This window comes from Ostrea edulis, chromosome 2 (assembly GCF_947568905.1).
Source record: "Ostrea edulis chromosome 2, xbOstEdul1.1, whole genome shotgun sequence".
In the NCBI taxonomy this organism is placed as follows: domain Eukaryota; kingdom Metazoa; phylum Mollusca; class Bivalvia; order Ostreida; family Ostreidae; genus Ostrea; species Ostrea edulis.
This window is the reverse complement of record NC_079165.1, coordinates 30946637-30970150: the sequence shown is the minus strand read 5'-3', so window position 1 is coordinate 30970150 and position 23514 is coordinate 30946637. Positions and strand designations below refer to the sequence as shown.

Genomic DNA, 23514 nt, shown 5'->3' with positions numbered 1-23514 from the left:
TTCAGTGTATTTACCAACGAATGGCCCTGTGACCTACTATGACTCATTCAACTGAGTTAGTACCCAACTACTTGTATTATCATTGTGTGGCATTTTGAATGATTTCATACACTGAAATGATAACAGGTATATTTATTCCATGACTTGTTCATTGTATGTTGCAATTTTACAATAATTGGCAATTACCAGTTTCTCAAAGGCAATTACCAGTTTCTCAAAATTAAAAAAAACACCTCATCTCCCCTGTTCTTCCATGGTCATTTCACTATCTATTTCATTTAGCACCATCTTCCTAGAATTATCTAGACATCCGTAGTTCTTATTAAGGCGAACGCAGTTCAGAAATTTTTAGCTGGTTTCAGAAACACCATGGAAACACTGCTCATCTGGAAAGCTTCTCCCTTAAGATTGATAACCTAATGTCTTCTATCACAAGGTACTAGCTGCCATTTTCCAGCCTCGATCTCATCTCTTCCTGTGTCTGATCTAGCAGCTCTTTCAGCTGTTTATGGAGCATGTGATCTTCTCCATGGGTGACAGACAGAATGTCATTGGCCTAAAATTATTCAGAGACTCAATAACACTATATTTGTATTTCATACAAAGTAATACACATAAACTAATATGATTAAGTTATTCAAATACTGTATGTGTACTTAATTAGTGGGATTCATAAATGACAAATTTTAGCACTTGTGACATTGAAGCAAAAGTGCTAATTCATTGGTTGCACTTGTATGTGAAATGCCCTATTTATCTCCTATTGCAGGACTAGTTGTGCTGATTCATACAGTGTATAAGCCAAGATTGAACACAATTTCAAATACCTCTGTACTGCAAAATTACAATCCAGACAATTTTTTGGGAAAATTATATGTACATTATTTCATGCACCCCCCCCCCTTCCATAATTTTCCACTTTGCATCCACTTCATGTATAAAGAGAGTGTAACGACCTGTTGTAAGAATCTGAGTGCCTCTTTGAGATTTTGCAGATAAAGCTGAATTTTCCCAAGCTTTAGTAGCTGAATTCCAACATTTGGACTGTAGGGTGGATAGTATTTCCTGCAAATGAAATGATAACACATAATCTTCATTTGATGCTCGACTACAGTAATTTAAGTCGGAGTAATGCAGGGTCATAACAGGAAGTAAAAAATGCAGACATTCATGTCATCTTATGTTTCACCTTTTCTCCCTTTAAATCTCATTGTCCGTCCACACAGTTAAGCAGTACACCTGCATGTGTCAATTTTGGAGGTCAAGGGATCTAATTTCTCAAGTAAAAATTTCTGCTATAATTTCACATTAAAATTTGATATTTCCCACTGACAATTTCAGTTCAGTTAAAAGACAGAGAGGAAACCCAACAAAAACTTTCAAACAGTAGTGCATTATTACCTCTCCCTTCCTAAAGCTGTAGGATAAGAACACTCTTTTTCATCATAATTTCATTTTAATACTGATGTAATATTTTCTATTTTACTCCTATGTTTTACTCCTGAAACAGCTCACAATATTCCAGTTATATAATACATCTCCTGTCCTGGCGATTGCAAAGAGCATTCACTCCACATGCATACAGTGTAGTTAGATGTATTTCAAGGGACATTACTCCTACTGAATGTTAGCAGAGCAAAAGAAATGTGTGTTGAAAATTTTACTAAATGGCTGCAGATGTTCTTCAAAGTATATATTCATTTCATTCACGACCAATATTACGTGTAAAAAATAAAGCTCTAAAAATAACTCAAACTCAGTGATTCGTAACGGTCAATAAATGAACAGTATATTTATAGAATACTTGTGCATACAATGGAATGCATGTACCCACCTGTAGGCAGGTAGTGTTTTACTACCATAATCTACAGCTTTCTCCCACAACTGAAGATCAACAGAGGCATCGAATGCATAGTCCAGAATCTTCACAAAACTTAGATTCAGTGGATGATAAAATTCCGCATAACACTTCAAACACTGTTCACAAACATTTAAAACTTGGTCTGGATCTGGAAAAAAAAATGTTCAGGGTTTCATAACTATAATATGATTTGTAGAAGGAGAACAACCATACAATACACAGATGAAATTCAGACTTAATTAACAACGAGATACAGATATAAAATGCAAAAATAGCTGAAATATTTGTCTTTTCAATCATGCTGAAGCCACTTTATCTGATAAGCCCCATGTACTGACCATTGGACTGTTTGCCTGCTTTGGCCTTCTCCAGACATCTTCTGCAGTCTTCCTCCAGACCCAAGGCCTTCTGAATGAAGCTTTCGTCACTGACAGACAAACCACATACTGTACAGGAAATGTCTGTAGCATCATCTATAATTATTTACATTATAAATAGCAAAATGTTCTGAAAAAGAAATCTTGTGTAGTGATAAAAATTTTAAGTTGGGTTCTTTTACTGCTTATCAAAGTAAATACCTACATATCATTTTGTTTGGAACAACTCAATCAATTAAAATCCATCCAGTAATTAAAATATAGTGCATGTGACTGTTCCGAGTACAAATCAGAAAAAACAAACTTGCCTTGTAACATAGTCCTCTTTGTCATGTTTTAGAAACGATGAACTTATATTCAAACACTGTGACATTCTACCGTGCCCTGTTTAAGAAACAGTTAACTTACCCTCCAACACAGTGGCATAGCCCTTCTTGCCCTATTTTAGAGACAGTTGACTTACTCTCTAACATAGTGATGTAGCACTGTTTTAGAGACAGTGAACTTTTAAAACCTTTAACGCAGTAATGTAGTACTCCCTGAAAGAGGGCAAGTGAACTTCTGTCACTGTGACATAACCCTTCTTGCCCTGTCTTAAAGACAGTAACTAGCCTTTTTGCCCTGTTTTTACCCTCTGTCACTATGACATTGCCCTCCTTGCCCTGTTTTGGGGGAAATTAACTTACCATCTGTGACTGTGACATGGCCCTCTTTGCAGCTCTGTTCTGGACACTTTATTGCCTGCATTGTTTTTTCCTGTCATTTTGTAAGAAAGGTAAAAATTTCCCAATTAGTAGTTTTCTGTAAATTTTACTGAGGAAGAAACACAGCATGTAACAAGCTGCTGTATTTCATACATTTGATAACTTAAATTCGCTAGTTTCGTCAACATCAGTACATGTAATGCAACGACCAGTTCTTCAGAACTGAAGATAAATCATATACATATATGCTTGGAAGACTTTGATTTGTGAGGTTATGAATTGACTTGCAATATGGTTGTGGTTGGGGTGAACATCTGATTTATACTTAAGGAATGACTGTCTTCCAGTATGAAAGGTGAAGATAACGAACAGTGATCAATCTCATAACTCCTATAAGCAATACAAAATAGACAGTTGGGCAAACACTGACCCCTGGACACACCAGAGGTATGTGAGGTGCAGCCATTGCGCATAAATTATTACATTTTCTCCGTGTAAATTTAGTTAATCACCTCACCTACCAACAATCTAGACAGTGATTCCTTATTATCTCTAAAATGAAAATGAAAATATAAAATCAACATATCAAAATAGGAATTGAAATACACCTGGCATTCCATGTTAATTTATATGGTCCCCCACCCACTGACCTATCATATTGCATGAACTGAGAAAGTTGCAGTTATGAGTAGTTGTAAGTTAAAGGAAAATTAACACATTGGAGCTTCAAAGGGTTATCAGAGAAAACAGTTGGAAATGTGAATATTTATTGATATTTTAGAACAGAGTGTGTGATTCTTTACCCTCTCCATGTATTCTGATGACAGTTCTAATCTAGCTGTCATAAGAAGACATGAGAAATCAATATAGTTACACGCTATTCAATACCTGACATACAAATCTATCTATGTCCCATTGCATCCTGATCCTAACACCTTTATGTGTTAAATTTACAAACAATAATTTATAGAGCAGAATACAGGATCAAAGTGGTCACTATATATTGAATTTACAGGTACATAAAAAATACATGATTTTTTTTTTCTTTGTCTGTTCAAGTTCAGTTTCTTCTTTCACCCCTTTTTATGAAACATGAGGTTCTACAAGGCCCTCATATATACAATATAAACAAATACAGACAATAAACAACGTACACGTGAAAAGAGCAGAATAAGTTTAGGTGAATGAAATGAATATTGGATGAGTGAAAGACTTGGTCTTATATTATAGATATTAATAAGTACATTGGAAGTCAGGAGTTGACACTAATTCAGAAAATCTGTAAAAGTTTGGTTTACATTATTATCTTTTATACAGATATCTTTTCCGATATTCTTCTTAAAAAACAAAACAACCCCCCCCCCCAAAAAAAAAAAACCCCAACTAATACATAAGGATATAATGATATTCATCTGCTAATCAATCCTTTGTTACAGATATGGCAAAATTCTCTCAAGTTTTAGAGTACTCCACCATCTTCCAGTCTCGACTGGGAGTCGGTGATTTACAGTTCTGAATTTAATAAATATTGTTCTAGCTTTTTTGGTAGTACATTCATATATTTTTCAAATCCAAATTCACTTTTGAAAATATCATATATCTGACCCTTAGACGACTCACTTTGCCATTTCTGTATACACTGACCTCCAAGACATTGTTCAAAGGTAGTTTTTAACCATTTGTTATTTATAAAGGCTTGTGCCTGTGAGATGTTATAAGTAATATTGATTTAGATGGATTGTCAATTAATGTGAGACCCAGCTGTTGACAAAGACAGATCTGTCACTCAAAACAAAGATTATCAATTAATCAATACCACTACACAATGGTAGAAATGTATATCATTATCAGATAACTTTGAATTTATAAAGGTACGAAAATATTTTTTTTTTTTTAATTCCTATAAAGTGCATTTAATTTGAATTCTAAACATCCTTTAGATGAAGGGGAACATTAAGTTTCATTTGTACTTAAAGTGAAAAAAGATTTTATTTGTGATGATGAATTCCAAGAATGGAATGACAAAATACAGCAGCAGATAAATTATGTGCATGTCGTTTATATACTATACAGAAGTTACTCTTCATTGATTAGTTTCATTAACAAAATCAAATATAGTCCTTCCCCAAAATTACTGACTTACACAATAAATACAACACAATGAACGGACTTCAAATGAGCCTTGCACATCTACTCAGTTAATTTGGTGCTAAATTCCCAATATATCAGTTCTAATTACACTAATGTAATAAAGTACATAGATACAACCCAGATCATGCAAATACATCATCAATATGGCCCTCCCCACCCCAAATCCTATAATACATTGTCATTGATCCAGCACGATTGTGAAGTTTCATTAAAACAACATCTGTGTCCAACACACAGGATATTTCCTCACTGCCACATCGTCATGAACAGCTATAACTGTTCACATCCTTAAGAGACTCAGGACTGTTACTATTTACATAGACAAACATGGAGGATGTATGTCATGTCATTTTACAATGTGTGTAGAGATAAAGGTACCCAACATGAAATGTTTGACATTCAGAATGTGAAGTACAGGGGGTGAAGTCCAAGGAAGAGGAGGCCAAAATATGCAAAAGGAATAACTTTTTCATCATGGAACAGATTCAACTTTGACCTCTGGATTCAGCTTATCTTCTGGAACTTTTCTCATCTTGTATCTTAAAAAAGGCAAACATTTCTTAATTTGACAGGTATTGCTTGAACAGTAATACAGGTGACGAAAACTTAAAAAGTGCAACACGGACAACCAACAGAGCATTCAATGACTATAGTTTGGGGTTGCCATGGAATCATCTTTGACCTCTGAACTATTGCAGTGTGCTATCTGTCTGGGGAATCTAGAGAATGCACATGCACTTCCCTGTCTTCACTCCTTCTGTGGTCTCTGTCTACAAAACCACATTGCAACATCTCAGAAGAAGGTGTCCAAGTCTTTGAAGCTAAAGAGGTTTCCCTGCCCCACCTGTCGATTATGGGTTAACTCCCCTGTGGCTGGGATCTGTGACTTCCCTAGAGATTTCAGGGTGGTCAAATTGAGGGATGTTTTAAAAGATTGGAAGGATGTAAGGAGCAACAGGAACAGCCTTACCTGTGGTATGTGTGAAAAGGAGTTTAACAACCCTATAGAAAATTATTGTGCAGATTGTCATAAATATCTGTGTACTGTCTGTTATACTGAACATACCACCACCCAAGTTTTATCAACTCATGTTGTATTATCAGTGTCATCTGAACCTGCAGAAACTGAAAATTCCAAATGTTCTGTTCATTCAAATGAACCAATCAAATACCAGTGTGAAACTTGTAACATGGGAATCTGTGTCAAGTGCATCATGGGAGATCACAAAGATCATAATATCATGGATATTGATAACAGTTGTAATATTAAACGAGTTGAACTGAGAAATTGCATGTATCAACTTCGGAATCAGTTATCCCACCTGAACGAAGCCCTGTTTACTTTGACCAGCATTGAAGGTCAGATCAAAAATGAACACGAGCAAACCAAACTCCAAATTAGGAAACATTCGCACAAGGTGATAAATAACATCTACCGTGAACAAAGTAGGTTGTTGAATGAGACAGATTTAAATTATCAACAAAAGTACGAAGATCTTAGTAAAAGAAGAGAAAAGTGTAAAATGTACATCCACCAGTTTACGAATTTACAGAGTAGGCTGGAGTCCGTTCTCAGAATTCAGGATGCTAACACTGTATCAGACAAGTATACATCCATTGTGAAGGACATCAAAGGCATTGAAATGGAAAAGTACAGCAAAGAGTTAGTGGAACTCCCCAAATGTGCACAATTTGTGTCAAACACAGTGGGAAACATTGGTCATATCATACCTAGAGAAAGAAGTACTCGAACCTGCATGCAAAACTGCTGCAGTGACCTTCATCAGAAATACAACCATCTTAAGCTCTCTAAGCATGATACCAATGACAGGCGAACTGAAAGTGGCACAAAAAAGCTGATTGTTGACACTGATGGAAAGGTTAGTCCACCACCAAGTACAATAAATCCAATGAAAAGTCCCCCCATTATACACGTAACATTGCTGTGTCAGATCGGTGGTAAAGGGACAACATACTCACCGATTGGTCTTCCCTATGGAATAACATTCACAGAAGATGAAAAACTTGTGGTTGGTGAAAACAGCAATGAAAGAATTCAAATTTTTACCAAAGATGGAATGCTTCTGAAAGTTATTCCTCTTCCAGGCTGCTGCCCAAGGTCACTGTGTTCACTAAAGGACCAGAGCATTGTTTTTACTGATGAAAATGAAAAGTGTCTCAAGAAAGTTGAACTTAAAACCTCATATGTGTCCTCCATTACAACAAGGTACACAGAGAGCACAGTTTCATTTCCTTTTGGAGTTGCTAGCCTCTCTGACAAGAGATTAGTGATCTCTGACATGATCTATGAGACAGTCAGCATCACATCTTCTGTTGGTGTGAAAGAAAAACAACTCGGAGCAGACGACCATGGTGATATCTATGACAACCCATCCTACCTAGCAACAGATTATGAAGATAACATCTTCATTGCTGACTCTGGTCACCATAAAATCAAAGTGTACGACAAACATGGAAGATTTCTCTTCCAATTCGGTGACGACAGCATCAAAGAGGGACAGCTGAGGTATCCAAAGGGGATCGCTGTGGATAAAAATGGGCTCATTTTTGTAGCAGATGCTGGAAATGACAGAGTGGTCGTCTACTCGAGGTTAGGTTTCTTCTTGATGGTCCTGGCAGATAGGAATGATGGGATTGAAAGACCTACAGGGCTTGCTTACAGCCCTAGCGGACTACTGGCAGTCTCCATGCCAGACAAACATGAAGTTTTTGTTTATAAGCTCCACAACTCGATCCCTGGTCAATTCCTCTCTTAGTTGTGGAATTAATTATTCCAATTTTTTATATACTGGTACAAATTTCATTGTTTTTGGTGTTGGCACAGCATTTGTCTTCCAGATGTAGAGTTTTATTATAGCAAAATATTTAATATGAATTTACAATCATTTGAGAATTCCAATTTTTATTACATTTTTAATTCAGGAATATTTATATGCTTATTGGTAGTGTTGTGTTTTCTAGACACATTAAATAAATGTTTACTGAAAATGAATTTCTCTTCTTCATTCAGTTTTTTAAAAGTAATGTAATACATGTACAGTGTTTCCTCGATAAATTGCCAACTGTTGTTCAAGGCCAATTTGGGCAATAAAGCGGGGTGGTAATATACTGAATTCAACAGTACTGACTGAGTAGTCAAAATAATTCAGTTACACAACATTCTGTATAAACATTTAGATAATCTTGAGTTTTATTCAGTAACTATTTGTAATCAACCTGACCAATGGAATACCTTGTCTAACCTGTCACACTTTACTGCACTAGTCTCAATGTATGGGGTGTGATTACTGATGGGTGTTAGGTAATAGGCATTATCATCCAGGGTAAAACCTATAAAATTTAACCATTTGCTTGTGAAAATCAGTGGCATATGGCATTATGCGGGGTTGGAATTATAACGGGGGTGTTAGAATGGGGAGAAATCTGTTCTTTAGGATTTTCAGGCAATGAGCAGGGGTGACATTATAACACGGGGCAATATATCGAGAAAGCACTGTAAATCGGCAAAGGCCTCACCTGTCTCCCAATTTAAAATTCAAAACATGCTGACAACTAAAGTTTGCAGTTGGAAAACTAATAGTATTGATTTTAAAAGATAAGTATCATATGTGGATGTCAGGGTTGTGAATTTCAACAATATTCTAATACTCCTCATTCTTACATAAATTTTAATCAAATTTTAAATACTAACTACAGTTAAACTCGAATATAGCGAACACGGATATAGCGAAATTACGGCTATAGCGAAGTGAAATAGATTTCCCCGGCAAATTTTTTATATATTCTATATAAAAATCTGCGTCTATAACGAACAAGGATATAGCGAATTTACGGATATAACGAAGTAAATTCCTATTCCCCTTGAATTAAAAATGAACGTAAAATCACCTTTTATAACGAATTTATTTTTTTTTTATTTTAAACTCTTTGTGATTTTTAACAATCGTTTTCCATTGACATAAAGGATTCACACTTATTACAAAATTTCTGTTTGTAATTTTTCAAAAAAGGTTGTTAATGCAAAACAATACTTACACATATGTTTAGGAAATATATTGTCGGTATTGTTTACTATTCTCGTTAATTAAATTTGAAGTTTGATTGCATTTATTTTATCGTACACTCCTTTATTTGTGTACATCAACAAGTAAATGACAATTGCAATAGACTGTACATGTATTGCGCAAAATTGTGTTGACATTTCTCTCTCGACATGTTTTTGCATGACTTAATAATCCATCAAGATAAATTATCATATATAAATCAATGTGTATATATCTTGTATAAAAATATTTCTTCTCGAAAATATATAGGCTTCATTTCTCTTAAAGACAATACAAACGCAAGTATATCGATTGCTGCTTTCTCATAGAACTGATATACATATAGAACAAATCAGTTTTATAACGAATTCGTTATATTTGAATTATGATTTCGCTATAAACGTATAACGAATTACACTTATAGCGAATTTTTATAGAGGGTCCCGAGAAATTCGCTATATCAGAGTTTTACTGTACATGTATAAGCATGAAATAAGAGCTTGGGATTTTCTTTAACCTGACAGAAGAAAAAATCAGATTATGTAACATCTGGAATACACAACACATTACAAAGTTTGGTGCAAAAAACGATGTGTACAGTTTACACAATATTTACAGATTCTACACCATCTGGAATAGGCATGTTTTATTGTACATAACCAACAGCTGAAATTTGTGATTCAAAAACTAATTACATGTATGTCCTTGAACTTCATAGGACCTTCATATTATATGCTATCTGCTATCACTGTTTTGACTTCATCATAAATGAAGCTACATGTATTTGTAATGAATTTCAAACCAGTGGTAAATTTTTCTTTTGGGCTAAAAGTTTTAAGGCGAAACACCAAGCGCTTTTGAAGAAAATGATTTATACTGCTCATCCACCGAAACATTCAAAACAGGCCTGCTTCTATTCCACATCTGGTTCAACAAATGTGCAAGATTTTAAGCAAGGCTTTTCATAGATTTCAATGAAACAAGTTTTATTTTTGTTCGCAGTGACCAACAACATTGAAAGAAAGGCATCGCAACTCATATTTATTGAAACCAAACAGCCATTGAGTGAGTGATATGACAATTCTCACACAGTTCAAAGATAATATATTTGTACACTGTACATCATGCACTCTCCGAAATTAATAAGACCATGTCATCCAAAAGAATCTGTTTAGATTCCATTTTTATTTTTATTTTGTGGATAAAACACACACTTATAACAACTTCATATGAGGAATGACTTGCACAATGATCAATAACTGTTGAAATAGGTTTTTTTTTTCATATGTAAGGTATATGTTGGGTGATGTTGACCTTAACATTGTCAAAATGATCTTGAGTGACCTTTGTCTGAAAGCCATTTCCCTATTACTTATTTGTGTGATATATAATCAATACTTGTTCAAAAACTGTTGAAGTAAAGAACTTTTTACTTATATAAGGTACATGTATATGTTCTGAGTAACCTTGACCTTTCAAAAATGACCTTGGTCCAAAAGTTCCTGTCTCAAAGAATATTTGTGATTAATTATAATCAATTTCTGATGAAAGGTTTAAGAGATGGGAACTTTTATATCAGAAACTGTTGAAATAAAGAACTTCTATATGTTCTGAGTGACCTTGACCTTTTCAAAATGACTGTAAAAGACCTTGATCCAAAAGTCCTTGTCTAAAGGAACATTTGTGACCAATTATATCAATTTCTGATGAAAGGTTAAGGAGATAAGAACTCAGACAGATGGACTGACAGACGGTCAAGCATGACAGGGACTATATACTCTCCAGAATTTTTACGGGGAGCATAAAAAAAAAATACAAATTTAGGGGTATAACAGTACTGTTGGATTCGAACATACAATCTGCAGTTTATTGGTAAATTAAAAGTGAATTAATTATTTGAATAAATCAGTGGTAGAGTATGTACTCATCATTTTACATTGATAAAGTACATATATGTATCACAGAAAAATAAATTTACTGGGTGTAGGTATGCAGTTTTATGTGTTCTTATAATCAAATGAACTGCAATGAAAATTTATACTTTGTCAATAACTAAAATTCACTTGAACTGATTATTAGGAAAAATGACTATTGTTACAGTTTTGTATAGTAACCTTTTGCTGAGAACCCCACCCCTGGAAATGTGTATTTTACAGTAAATATTCCTCTCGGAGTAATTGTTTTATAGTGGGGGGGAGGGAACCAGTTGTTAAATCAAACTTTATGTAAAAATAACAGAAAAAGTACATTGTCAAACAAAAGGCTCATGGACCACATTGCTCACCTTGGCCCATATCTAAAGATTTTCCCTATATATTTGCATGTAAAACTTTGATCCCTATTGTGGCTCCAACCTACCCCCGGGGACCATGATTTTTGAACTGAACTATGTCAGAAAGCTTTCATAAATGTAAACTTTCCTGGCCCATTGGTTTTTAAAAGATTTTCCCTATATATTTGTATGGAAAACGTTGATCCCGTATTGTGGCCCCATCCTACCCCCAGGGTCATGATTTTCACAAACATGAATCTGCATTATGTCAGGAAGCTTTCATGTAAATCTCAGCTTTTCTGGCTCAGTGGTTCTTGAGAAGATGATTTTTAAAGTTTTTACCCTATATATTTGTATGTAAAACTTTGATCCCCCTTGTGGCCCCATCCTACCCCTACAAAGTTTATAAAAGCAAAGTAACTAGAGCTGGATACACCTTTGGTGTGCTTTTTGCAACCTAATGGTAATTTACACCACAAACTGGGGTCAGGATCTAATGACATGTTAGAACCCTGTCCCTAATAAATGTATTAAAAATGATTACAATGTACACTATAAACATATCAAGTACAAACAAAGTTTTTGGGGTGACAAGGTCCTTCATGAAATCGTTTTTAAAATGTTCAAAGAACACACGTTGTGGACCCATTCCGAAGGATGAGCAATGGCAATCATTTTTTTCTAAAGCGCTGGACTTTACCAATTGTTAGCATTATTGTTCATTGACAGGCACTGAATTTTTTTTTTCAGAAGAAAAATTTTACCGAATGATTGAAATTCAATATAGTTTGGAGCATTATCTCTATAGAGAGCACAACTGGCCACCTATTTTACACCTTAATATCTCCCTGATTTTTATTTTCAGCATATGTTAGATCCTCGCCTAAAACATAGATTGGACCAAATTTTATAAAAATTGGTCAAAAGGATTTTCATGATTTAGCCCACATACTGACATAGCACGATGCACACCTTGGCTCAGGTGAACTAAAAAACCTTGCTTTGAAATTTTTAAAAAAAGTGATTTTATTTCCTGCATAAAAACAAAAGTTTTGAAATGGAACATTTTTCCTGGTAAGTAAAAATGAGGAACTGAGCAATATTCTAACTTATAGATTGCATTTAAATACTGATGTTTCACAGACTGTCTTACCAATTCTTGATCTTTACACCAAGAACAGTCACAATGAAAATAATACTGCTCCCTCAGACTCCTCCTCCTCTCAGCACCTGTATCTAGTTGATCAATGTAGCTGATGAAAATCTACAATTATTTAGAAATAATAATATAAATACAGTGTAAGACATTCAGATCTGAATTATAAGAAAGCTTAAATGCCCATACATGTCCAAGACAAATGCTGATACTGATGAGATCATAATGTATGAAGAGAAACATTGAAGTGGATACCACCGATATTGTAATGATATTGACATCAATACAGCTTATATAAATGATATAAATCTACAGAAATGTTGACACAATCTTGTTCTGTGTTGGTCTGTTACAGACGCCAATTTTACAATTGTCTTCATTCTTTATACCAAAAGGGAAAATGTACATTAAATTGGAGCACATAAATATATCTTGAAAATCTAAAGTGAGACAGTCATTTCCTCATGAATGTGCTGCGGTTGTGAACAATGCACGTATGAATCTTGATAAATATAATGCGTCTATTTTAACGACTGGAAATTCCGACAAAAATAAAAGGAAAATGTAAATATAATCTTTCAATTTTGAAAATACATGGGGGTATGAACTGCTATGTTTTATGCCCGAATACTTTTCATGAAACGTGTTAGCGAAGTGTGTTAGCGAAGCATGTTAGTGCTTCATAGAAGAATGGCCGAGTGAAGCATTGCAGTTCACATCCTCATGTATTTTCAAAAATAGAGCACCGCTAAACCGGTACACGATACGTCCGCATATATTATTGACTCAGGAATTGGAACAAGTAAGAAAGGATTATCCACAAAAGGATTTCGTTGAAGTTGCAATAACAATGTATTTTGCATGGGCGGTAACTCCTTCAAAAATAGTGGAACAGCATTCCCCTTGTAATATGCACATCTACACATAGTTATCTTCCTTTGTAGTAAGTTTCATCACAATCCCCCAAAGGGTTTAAGAGGAATTGCAAAGACTTGGTACTTGCATAAAATAAATCTAAGTCCATGGGCCTTAACTCCTTCAAAAATAGTGGTGCAGCATTCCCCTTGTAATATTCACATCTCCACATTGTGATCTTTCTTTGTACCAAATTTCATCAAAATTGTCCAAAGGGTTTAGGAGGAGTTGCGAAGACAAAGTTAAAGGGATAGACGGACGGACGACAGCGGTATATAATACGCCCCCATTTTTATTTATTTCTTAAAAGAATTATCAACTCAATATATCTGATATTTATGACCAAAAAAAAATTTATGTTGACAACATCTGATCAGTTCATTTCAGGAGCAGAAGACAATAGCTTACAATTAACTTATTATATTCTATTGCTTATATATAAAATCATAAACATCATCTTATCTCGTGATAAGATTCAGCAATTTGATCAATGAAGAGAGGTAACTTGTGCAGTAGTTTGGGCTATATGGACTGTGGATTTCCGTCTGGGTAGCTCAGTGGTTAGAGCACCTGATTAGTAATGCAAAATCTCCTCCTTTCCTGTATATTACATTTGGTGTCATTGACCACCCCTGGACTTCAGGTGGACGTCTTGCCAGGGACAAAAGAATCTGGGTTGTGTGTCTTTGAGGGTGAAAAAAATTAAAGGAGGGAGGAATGAAGTACCTGGTAGTTAAAGGGACATGGACACGGTTGAGCTGAAAATTTTATTTTTCCAATACACCAGTTTTGAGATTAGAGTTCTCCTGTGCAGGAGGTACATTTAGTAGAACTTTGAGGGCCTAAGTAGGACAGAGTGAAAATACAGTCAGTGAGGAAGATGATAAAATGTATTAAAAGTGGCTTCTCTTTAGATATGTAAACATTGGAAATATAAAATACTATCAAAAGAAATGTTGTATTAAAGCAGAAACATAAAAACGATGTCACATTTGAAAGTAAAATCCTGGATATGATACCTACGACCAACGAAATTACATGATATGATAAGAATTCCATGTATCTAATTACTCCCTGAATACTTATCATTTACTTAGTTTGTGTATCAGTTGAATTCGGGTGATGAAACAGCGTATGAGAAACCAAGTACATTCACTTATGCAGTGATGAATATTCGCCCCACTCCCGCATGTAAACAAGTTGTTTCACGCCTTACTATGTACGAGAGTTCTTCAAAGGGAAATAACTCAAACGTATCTCGAAACCTGCATATTTTATTGTTTACAGTGCTTAACTAACGTATTTCTAATGGTCAACCAAAATTTGAATATCAGTTTTTGAGTTACAAGTGAGATACAGCACTCACAATTCGTAGTTATGTAAACAAGGCTCGTGCCATGTTTTTGTTTACATATAGATTGTTTGATAGAAAACAGCATTTTTTAAAAACAAAATGAGATGTGCTAAACACTAGAAACTATTAAATCATGTTCAGAATTAACTTGTAAATTGAAAAATCTGCTTTAAACGAACTTTTACTGATATATTTAGCTTATATGTAAACAAATACAGGGCAGGAGCCTTGTTTACATAACAAAGAATTGCGAGCTCTGTATCTCCAATGTACCTCGACAACTGGCACTCAAATTTTTGTTGACCATTAGAAATACTTTAGTTAAGCATTGTAAACATTAAAAATGGAAAAATAAAATTTAAAAATGTTCAGCTCGAACCGTGTCCATGTCCCTTTAAGGCTATATGGACTGTGAATATTTGTCAGGATAGCTCAGTGGATAGAGCACCTGACTAGTAATGCAGGAGTTCTGGGTTCGATTCCAAGTCCAGCCCAAAAATGTCCTCCTTTCCTATATATTACATTTGTATATAGATGTAAAACATAGATTGCTTCTTGATATTGATACAATGTTAATTAATACATGTACAATGTTAATACAGTACAATACCATGCATTCAACAAAATCCTTATTTCATCATGTCTTGGACATAATTCTAAACCCCATACTGTAAAATCACTCATTTTTTCAAGGTGGTATAATTTTGGTTGATTTCATGGTGTGAATATATACCCATAACTTCATGTATTCCAGGATATGTGAAAATGTCAAGCACAAAATCAAGATTCAACACACCAATAGTTTTCTCTCCAGTCAAAGCAAAAATAGGAGAGAAAATCTATAGCATATAATGTATATCTCCCTTATGAAAATTGTCAAAGTATTTCTGCAGATACAACTCATGCACACTAACAGAAATTCAATGCTAAGATATATCTTGTAAAAACCAAATCTTTATAAACTTACATTAGAGGGTGAAGGATTGGATACAGGTGTAACAGCTCTTAGATGTAGAAATTTTCCCTGGAATGTAATAACTGCATTAGGCTTACATCTGTGATCCAATAGCGAAGGTCTGAAAGAAAATATTGTAGACTCTTTAATATTTTATGCCTCTGAGTTTTTATGTGTATAAAACATTATTGAAATACAATTTCCATCTTGAATTAATCAAATCACTGAACATATAAGTACAAAGTTTTTAGTTGAAGACATTTCTACTAACCCCAAGTATATACCAACACCGATAGACTGCATTTCCTCTCCACAGATTGTGAAGCTATTCGTTGTCATCTGTAAATAAATATTGAATTTGTAATACTCATTTGATACACAAAAAAATAAAGCATAGGTACCCTCAGAGTAGATATTTTTCTCTGAAACAATGTGACACCAAACAAAATTACACATAGATGTGTCTTATCTAAACAATAAAATGCTTTCTTTGTTATTTTATCGGGTGATAAAGGTAGCAAGCATTGCAGAAAAAAATTCATAACCCGCGTTATGTATTCCTATTTTTATGCATTTTTCAAAAATATACACTAGATTAAAAGAACTAAAATATCATATCGCTAACCCATTTATTACTTCAAATGGAACAGCCAATACACCCTTTGACCTTGACAATGCTCCTTATTTGGTAATGATTATGCGGACAGGTGGTACTAAAAACCGGATCGAACTAGTTTGCAATAAACATGTATTCATTGTCAAGGATGAAAGCAATGTCAATTTAAAAAGAAATATAAGAGAAAAAATTCAGTGAATGTAAATATTTACAGTTGACAAAAAATAGCATGATGACGTAAAGTGACATTTCCATGTCCAAGTATTTTCTACAAATCTTGTTTGACTCATTATATACATTATAGTTTTGTGAGGATAACAGGATATTGCAAACCTTTCCAAAGATCTGTAGGAGGTCTGTAGAGGAGGGAAGGTTCAGGATGCCACTAGTGACTTTCTGTAAGGTAAACAGATGCTGAGAAAGCTGTTCACAACGTTTACCATCACTCTGAATTTCTTTTTCATCTAGGAATGACAAGAAATAGAAGATATAATTTGCACAAGACAGGTTCGCGACATAGAAATTTTCCATTTAGTGGTGGGCAATAGCATTTTTCACTTTTTCTGGATTGCAATTTTTAGAATTGTAAAGTCCCATCATCCTCAAACTTCAAAGATGCTGGATTGGCTAAAACCAGTTTTTAAAAAAAAACAACTTTAACCTAAAAAGACCTGACAAACAGATGAATTCCATTGGGTGGGTGAACTTCATTTACAGGCGGTAAAGCATTTCATGGTGATCCTGATTGGCAGTCCATAGATTATCGAACTTTTCTTGAACTACTTACGGGACATGAGAGCACTAAATGACCTCCTCAGCGGGTTACTTACGGGACATGAGAGCACTAAATGACCTCCTCAGCGGGTTACTTACGGGACATGAGAGCACTAAATGACCTCCTCAGCGGGTTACTTACGGGACATGAGAGCACTAAATGACCTCCTCAGCAGGTTACTTACGGGACATGAGAGCACTAAATGACCTCCTCAGTGGGTTACTTACGGGACATGAGATCACTAAATGACCTCCTCAGCGGGTTACTTACGGGACATGAGAGCACTAAATGACCTCCTCAGCGGGTTACTTACGGGACATGAGAGCACTAAATGACCTCCTCAGCGGGTTACTTACGGGACATGAGATCACTAAATGACCTCCTCAGCGGGTTACTTACGGGACATGAGATCACTAAATGACCTCCTCAGCGGGTTACTTACGGGACATGAGATCACTAAATGACCTCCTCAGCGGGTTACTTACGGGACATGAGAGCACTAAATGACCTTCTCAGCGGGTTACTTACGGGACATGAGAGCACTAAATGACCTCCTCAGCGGGTTACTTACGGGACATGAGAGCACTAAATGACCTTCTCAGCGGGTTACTTACGGGACATGAGATCAATAAATGACCTCCTCAGCGGGTTACTTACGGGACATGAGATCACTAAATGACCTCCTCAGCGGGTTACTTACGGGACATGAGAGCACTAAATGACCTCCTCAGCGGGTTACTTACGGGACATGAGAGCACTAAATGACCTCCTCAGCGGGTTACTTACGGGACATGAGAGCACTAAATGACCTCCTCAGCGGGTTACTTACGGGACATGAGAGCACTAAATGACCTCCTCAGCGGGTTACTTACGGGACATGAGAGCACTAAATGACCTTCTCAGCGGGTTACTTACGGGACATGAGAGCACTAAATGACCTCCTCAGCAGGTTACTTACGGGACATGAGAGCACTAAATGACCTCCTCAGCGGGTTACTTACGGGACATGAGAGCACTAAATGACCTTCTCAGCGGGTTACTTACGGGACATGAGAGCACTAAATGACCTCCTCAGCACCAGCTCACCTCTCGATCCTTGTGATAGACAGCTGTCCTATGATGGAGAAGACAACAGTTAATTTGACATTCATTACTTGTAAATTTCTTTATTATTGGTCCTGGTTTTTGTTCTTTTTTGGCAAATTATGTTAAACTTTGTTTCTTTCTTGATTCCTGATCAATACAACTAAATCAGGAGTTGACACTATAAAGCAGGCCCCATAGCCCATACAAAAATGATTGGGTTAATCAATATAATATTTCTTACACATTGTTTTACAATGGTATGTGAAAAATACATCTGTATTGACTGGTACATGTAGCTGCAGAAAATAGCCTAATGTATTGTCATTATATATTTCCTCATACTTTATGCATCACAGTAAAATGTGAATGGATTTGAACATAACGTATTCAGTTAGGATGTACAAGAATATGTTTTGTAAAGATTGTAGCAGGCCATTGTATTTTTTCAAAAATTATTTTACATTTTTTTTTACAGTGTATACTAAGATTGCTATACATATATTATACTTTCAATTTCAAACTTCACAGAAAATGAATGTTGCTCTGCAATATCATCTTCACCAACCTATAGATGATATTTCTCAACAAATTTACTGAATTCATGTCAATGATATCAGCAAACTATCACTATTTTCAAAAGGATGTAAAAATAATTTACATTCATGGGATTTAAAAATTTGGGCCATTTGGCGGCAAGAATACAATTAAATATTTGTTAAAGCATTTAAAAGACAGCCTAGTATGATGTTTATCATGATAGAATTTTCTCTCTCTGATGACTAGCAATGGATACACTCATTCTGTCATTTTATGAAAAACTCTCTTAAAAAAGTACATACAGTAAACCTGATAACTAGTCTAAGCAACAGCCGGGTGCTATCTGTGGGGACATTGGGCTGTATTCTCTTAAGACAGGGGCATTCTTTCTTGTGGATAAACCAGTCTGCCTTCTACAATCATATAAAGGAGATATAAAATTTGTTGATAGACATAGAAACATGGAATACCTGAAAACTAGATCAGTTGCATTGCTATCATTGGGGCAAGCACAGCTAGATACACATGAACAAATCTAGAATTTTCCAGTTACTTATTTTCATAGATATAAGTTCAATTTGTCTGTCACAGTAATTAAAGTGGCATGGTTGATTTTCATTTGTGTGTGCATGCTTAACTACCCACAAGGCAATGGTCAGTTTGGGGGTGATAACTATCATTTTATAAATTAAAGAACTTGATGTGAGCGTTACTATTTCTAAAAGCAGAATCTTTACTCCGTATTGAAAATTTACGGGATGAATGCACAGACTCAATCAAATTTTCTCTGTCTTATCTTTGGGATGCTTGCTTTACTCACGATTGAATAAAAATATGATAACCATTGACTCAAAGTATAGTATATATATTTACATTTAATAATAAATGATTACCTGGCATGTAATGCTACAATATTTCATTGTGCCACAAGCACTGCATCTTTTTAAAGTATCAGCTCTGAAAATGAAAATAAAAACATGTTGACCTCTAAGGCTCCTTTGTACTCTCTGGAGGTTATTTGTTTCTCTATTCCTTGCCAATTTTTTCTTTAAATCTAAGTAAATTTGCATAACTATATTTTGCAACATTGGTAAGCTGTCCACCCAAATCCATAAAGTACATGTATAATTAGAGTCACAGACACAGAAAAATATCTCACTCATGCCCTGGATGATTCGTTGTCGAACACATGAAAACTGAAATCATTTATAGAACATATCACTTTGTTTAAGTCCTAAATATTTCCATATAAATTTACAGGGATATGTGACCCTCTATGTTTTCGAAGAGAGAGAATAATAAGTAATACAGTTTATAGAGGGTGATGCCCTCTCACAGCCCGAAGGGCCATGAGAGCAAATCTCTCCCTATAGGTAACACATATATACATGTTTAAAAGGAATATATAGAAAACTAATGAAAAATTAAACTATACCTACAGAATTTGAAAATTTTAGTCCAACTGGTGTCGATTCGAGTGCTTGGACATGTATTTCTCTATTTTGAATTTTGTGTCCCCAAGTTCAAGTCATTCTGAGATGTTACTTAAAATCCATAAAAGCATGTAAATCTTATATTCTTAATCATATATCACTCTAAAATCTGTAAAAGTATGTAAATCTTATTTTCTTAATCATATAGACTATAGGCCTAATCACTCCTCGATTAATGCAATTGTACCATGTCTTCTATGTTAGTGAATTTCCTAAACAACTGCGCTGAATATGATATCACAATGCATTGTTTACATCAATTGTGCTATGTTTCCCGCGTTCAATGCATAGGTGGATCAAATGTCTAAAGTCGGGATGCTTTGATATAGCTCTGTCCTCACATGTTAGTCGTTTAGGTGTTAACTTCGGGATATTTTTTGTCCTGTTATGGATAGATTCTAATGAAAATACTTTTTGCTTCGATCGCCCTTTAAAAACGGTCACGCCGTAAGACAAATTAGTAGAGAGCAAAGCCCTTCTACAGCCTGAAGGGCTGTGAGAGCTAAGCTCTCCCTATAGGCAACACGTATATACATGTTTAAAAGGAAAATAAAGAAAACTAATGAAAAATTAAACCATAACCTAGCTATGGAACTTGAAAATTTTGGTCCAAATGGTGTTGATTTGAAAACAAGCACATGGACATGTATTTCTCCATATTGAATCTTGTGTACCCAAGTTCACGTCATTCTGAGATGTTACTTAAAATCCATAAAAGCATGTAAATCTTATATTCTTAATCATATATCACTCCTTGATCAACGTGATTGTACCATGTCTCCTATGTTTGTGTATTTGCTTCAAATATGATGTCACAATGCACTGTTTACATCCATTTGCATTGTTACCCACGTTCAACGAATAAGCAGATCTTATATCTATTTTAAAATTAAAAGGATGCTGTCCTTTAAGGACGTTTAAGTGCAAACTTCGGGATTTTATTCTTTTTTTTTTTTTTATTCTATTAATTTTTTTTTTTTTTTTTTTTTTTTTTGTTTTTTTTTTTTTGGTTCCTGTTATGGATATCAGGGCTCGAAATTAACATATGCCCGACAGTCTGTGACTGGTTAAAAGTATGGCGGACTGACTGACATTTGTTTTAGTCAGTCTGATGGGACTGGTTAATTTTCTAAAGCATCATTTTGGAAAATATACTTATGAAATTTTATACACACATTTGGCATGCTTCGATCTGTAGATATCAGACGAATCTGATTCGTAAACATAAATCCCACATTTAAGTGTTACAATATTGTCTGAGGCATATTGAGTTTAATTTCATTTTAATAACATTAACGAAATATGTTTAATTATTTCTGGAAAACTTTGTTGGACTGGTAAAATTTTCTGTGGACTGGTTGAAATTATACCCCATCAGTCCGACTGGACTGGTGACATAAAAAGTTAGCTTCAAGCTCTGGATATACAGATGTAGATTCTATAGATACCCATACTTTTTGCTTCGCCCTCAAAAACGGTCACGTCGGAAGGCATATTATTTTGATAAAGTGTTATTTTGATAATTTCCCCCCACACATCAGCAGATGTAAACATCAGTAAATGATGCAAGCGACGAGTCAACAAATTGAAATAAACCAAGAGAATCAAGACGCTTGGATGACAACCGATCTAAACTACAGTAATCTACATTAATTACCTTTCCATGCAATATTCACATCGAAACTCATGTTCTTTGTTTGCCAAAACATGCACAAAGGGTTCTGAAACACACAGAAGAGCACCGGCTTCTACCATATTTTCAAACTGGAAAAGATGAACGCTAACTAAAATTAAAAACGATCACGACTTTGCAGATTCCGGATTTTTTTTTTTAACTTGAAAATTAAGGAATACGAGGATAAATAAGCTGATACATGTATGTGATAAATGTACTATTCTTAACAAATTGGGATTTCACATTTTTTCCAATGTTCTTCATTTTTTACATTATCATAATTACAAATAACAATTCTGTCAAAATCATTTTGGATTGAAAGCAATCGATATGTTGTGTAAATAAATTTTTTGAATATGGATCAAGTTAAAGGAAAAGAATGCAAGCTGTGATTTTTTTTTAGAAATACTGAATAGTTCCATTTTCTCCATCACATTTTTAAACAATTTCTTCAAACTTGTGCATTATAAATGTACTTTTCTAGCAAATTGTTGAGCGGACTATTCTAAAATATGTTATTATTAAATATTAAGAGTTGGACTTTTCCCAGTTTGTTAAAACACATTTAACATATACATGTATTGGCATATTTATCACCACATTCTTTTCTGATTAGAAACAAAAATAAGTTTCAGACACTGACTGATTGAAGAACATAAATTCAAATTAACATATATAATTGATAGTTTTGTATACAACATACATGTATACCTTTTTATCTTTCTCATACGTAAACCCAGCAACAGCAAAACTACTTGCATCAGAAAACATGATTCTCTCAGGAATATATTTTTTCCAGATGTTTGTAGAAAAATATAGAAAATTCATGCAATTCTTTTCAATACAATTTGGTAACATGAATAGCCATGAATTATTGGCTGATACCAATAATAATGTAACATACCTCTCTAAATTCCATAACCAAGTTTCCGCATTTGTTAGTAACATGACCTAAACAGTGCCTTACAGTTTTGCCACATCCTTACATGTATAAATATCATCCAAGGTCTTGTCATAAACTGTGTCCCGGCCACCATGTAAACCCGCTATCCCAATTTCCAAGATTAAACTTCTTCTTTTCTTCATATATACATATACTTATATGCCCTGTCGGTGTCATTGCTGCTATAAAACTGCTGGATGTCATTGACATATGCTCAACTGAAATTTTTTGCTTGAATTTAAAGTTCTCCATTTTACTGTCTATGATCTCTATGACATTCATGGCGATTGGTGCCTTGATTCACAAGTTACTTACAATAGTCTCTGTGTTTTTAGTGCTCTCTTCAACAAGGTATTAAAAATGATGAAACGCCATTTCAATCGGACAGTTTCCTTTCTGAACAGCACTTTATTTTCGGTCGACCATGAAGACCTACCCAAACTCTTCTAGTTCTAGCAAGTGGTACAACTCCATCTGCATGCACATCCATCAGACCATGTGACTAACCTTACAATAATGCAAATACTCTCCAAGCATAAAAAGCATTTTCACTATACGATTCTTTTCACCCAACTCCTGG

General features: G+C 34.8%; 2 protein-coding genes across 2 annotated transcripts; one reads left to right on the top strand and one right to left on the bottom strand.

Annotated features, from left to right (window-relative positions):
- Nucleotides 1-117: 117 nt before the first annotated feature.
- LOC125678373 (histone-lysine N-methyltransferase SMYD3-like) lies at nucleotides 118-22843 on the bottom strand. The gene is made up of 14 exons (XM_056153740.1): nucleotides 22703-22843; nucleotides 21974-22080; nucleotides 19717-19780; nucleotides 19126-19236; nucleotides 18245-18314; nucleotides 16759-16889; nucleotides 16081-16148; nucleotides 15822-15930; nucleotides 12583-12693; nucleotides 2925-2994; nucleotides 2200-2334; nucleotides 1835-2009; nucleotides 957-1065; nucleotides 118-556 (listed from the first exon to the last, which is right to left on the bottom strand). The coding sequence occupies exons 1-14, from the start codon at nucleotides 22817-22819 to the stop codon at nucleotides 440-442; spliced, it is 1494 nt and encodes a 497-aa protein (XP_056009715.1). The 5' UTR covers nucleotides 22820-22843; the 3' UTR covers nucleotides 118-439.
- LOC125678372 (E3 ubiquitin-protein ligase TRIM71-like) lies at nucleotides 3983-8106 on the top strand. The gene has a single exon (XM_048916799.2). It carries the CDS (start codon nucleotides 5759-5761, stop codon nucleotides 7868-7870), a length of 2112 nt encoding a protein of 703 aa, XP_048772756.2. The 5' UTR covers nucleotides 3983-5758; the 3' UTR covers nucleotides 7871-8106.
- Nucleotides 22844-23514: the final 671 nt, after the last annotated feature.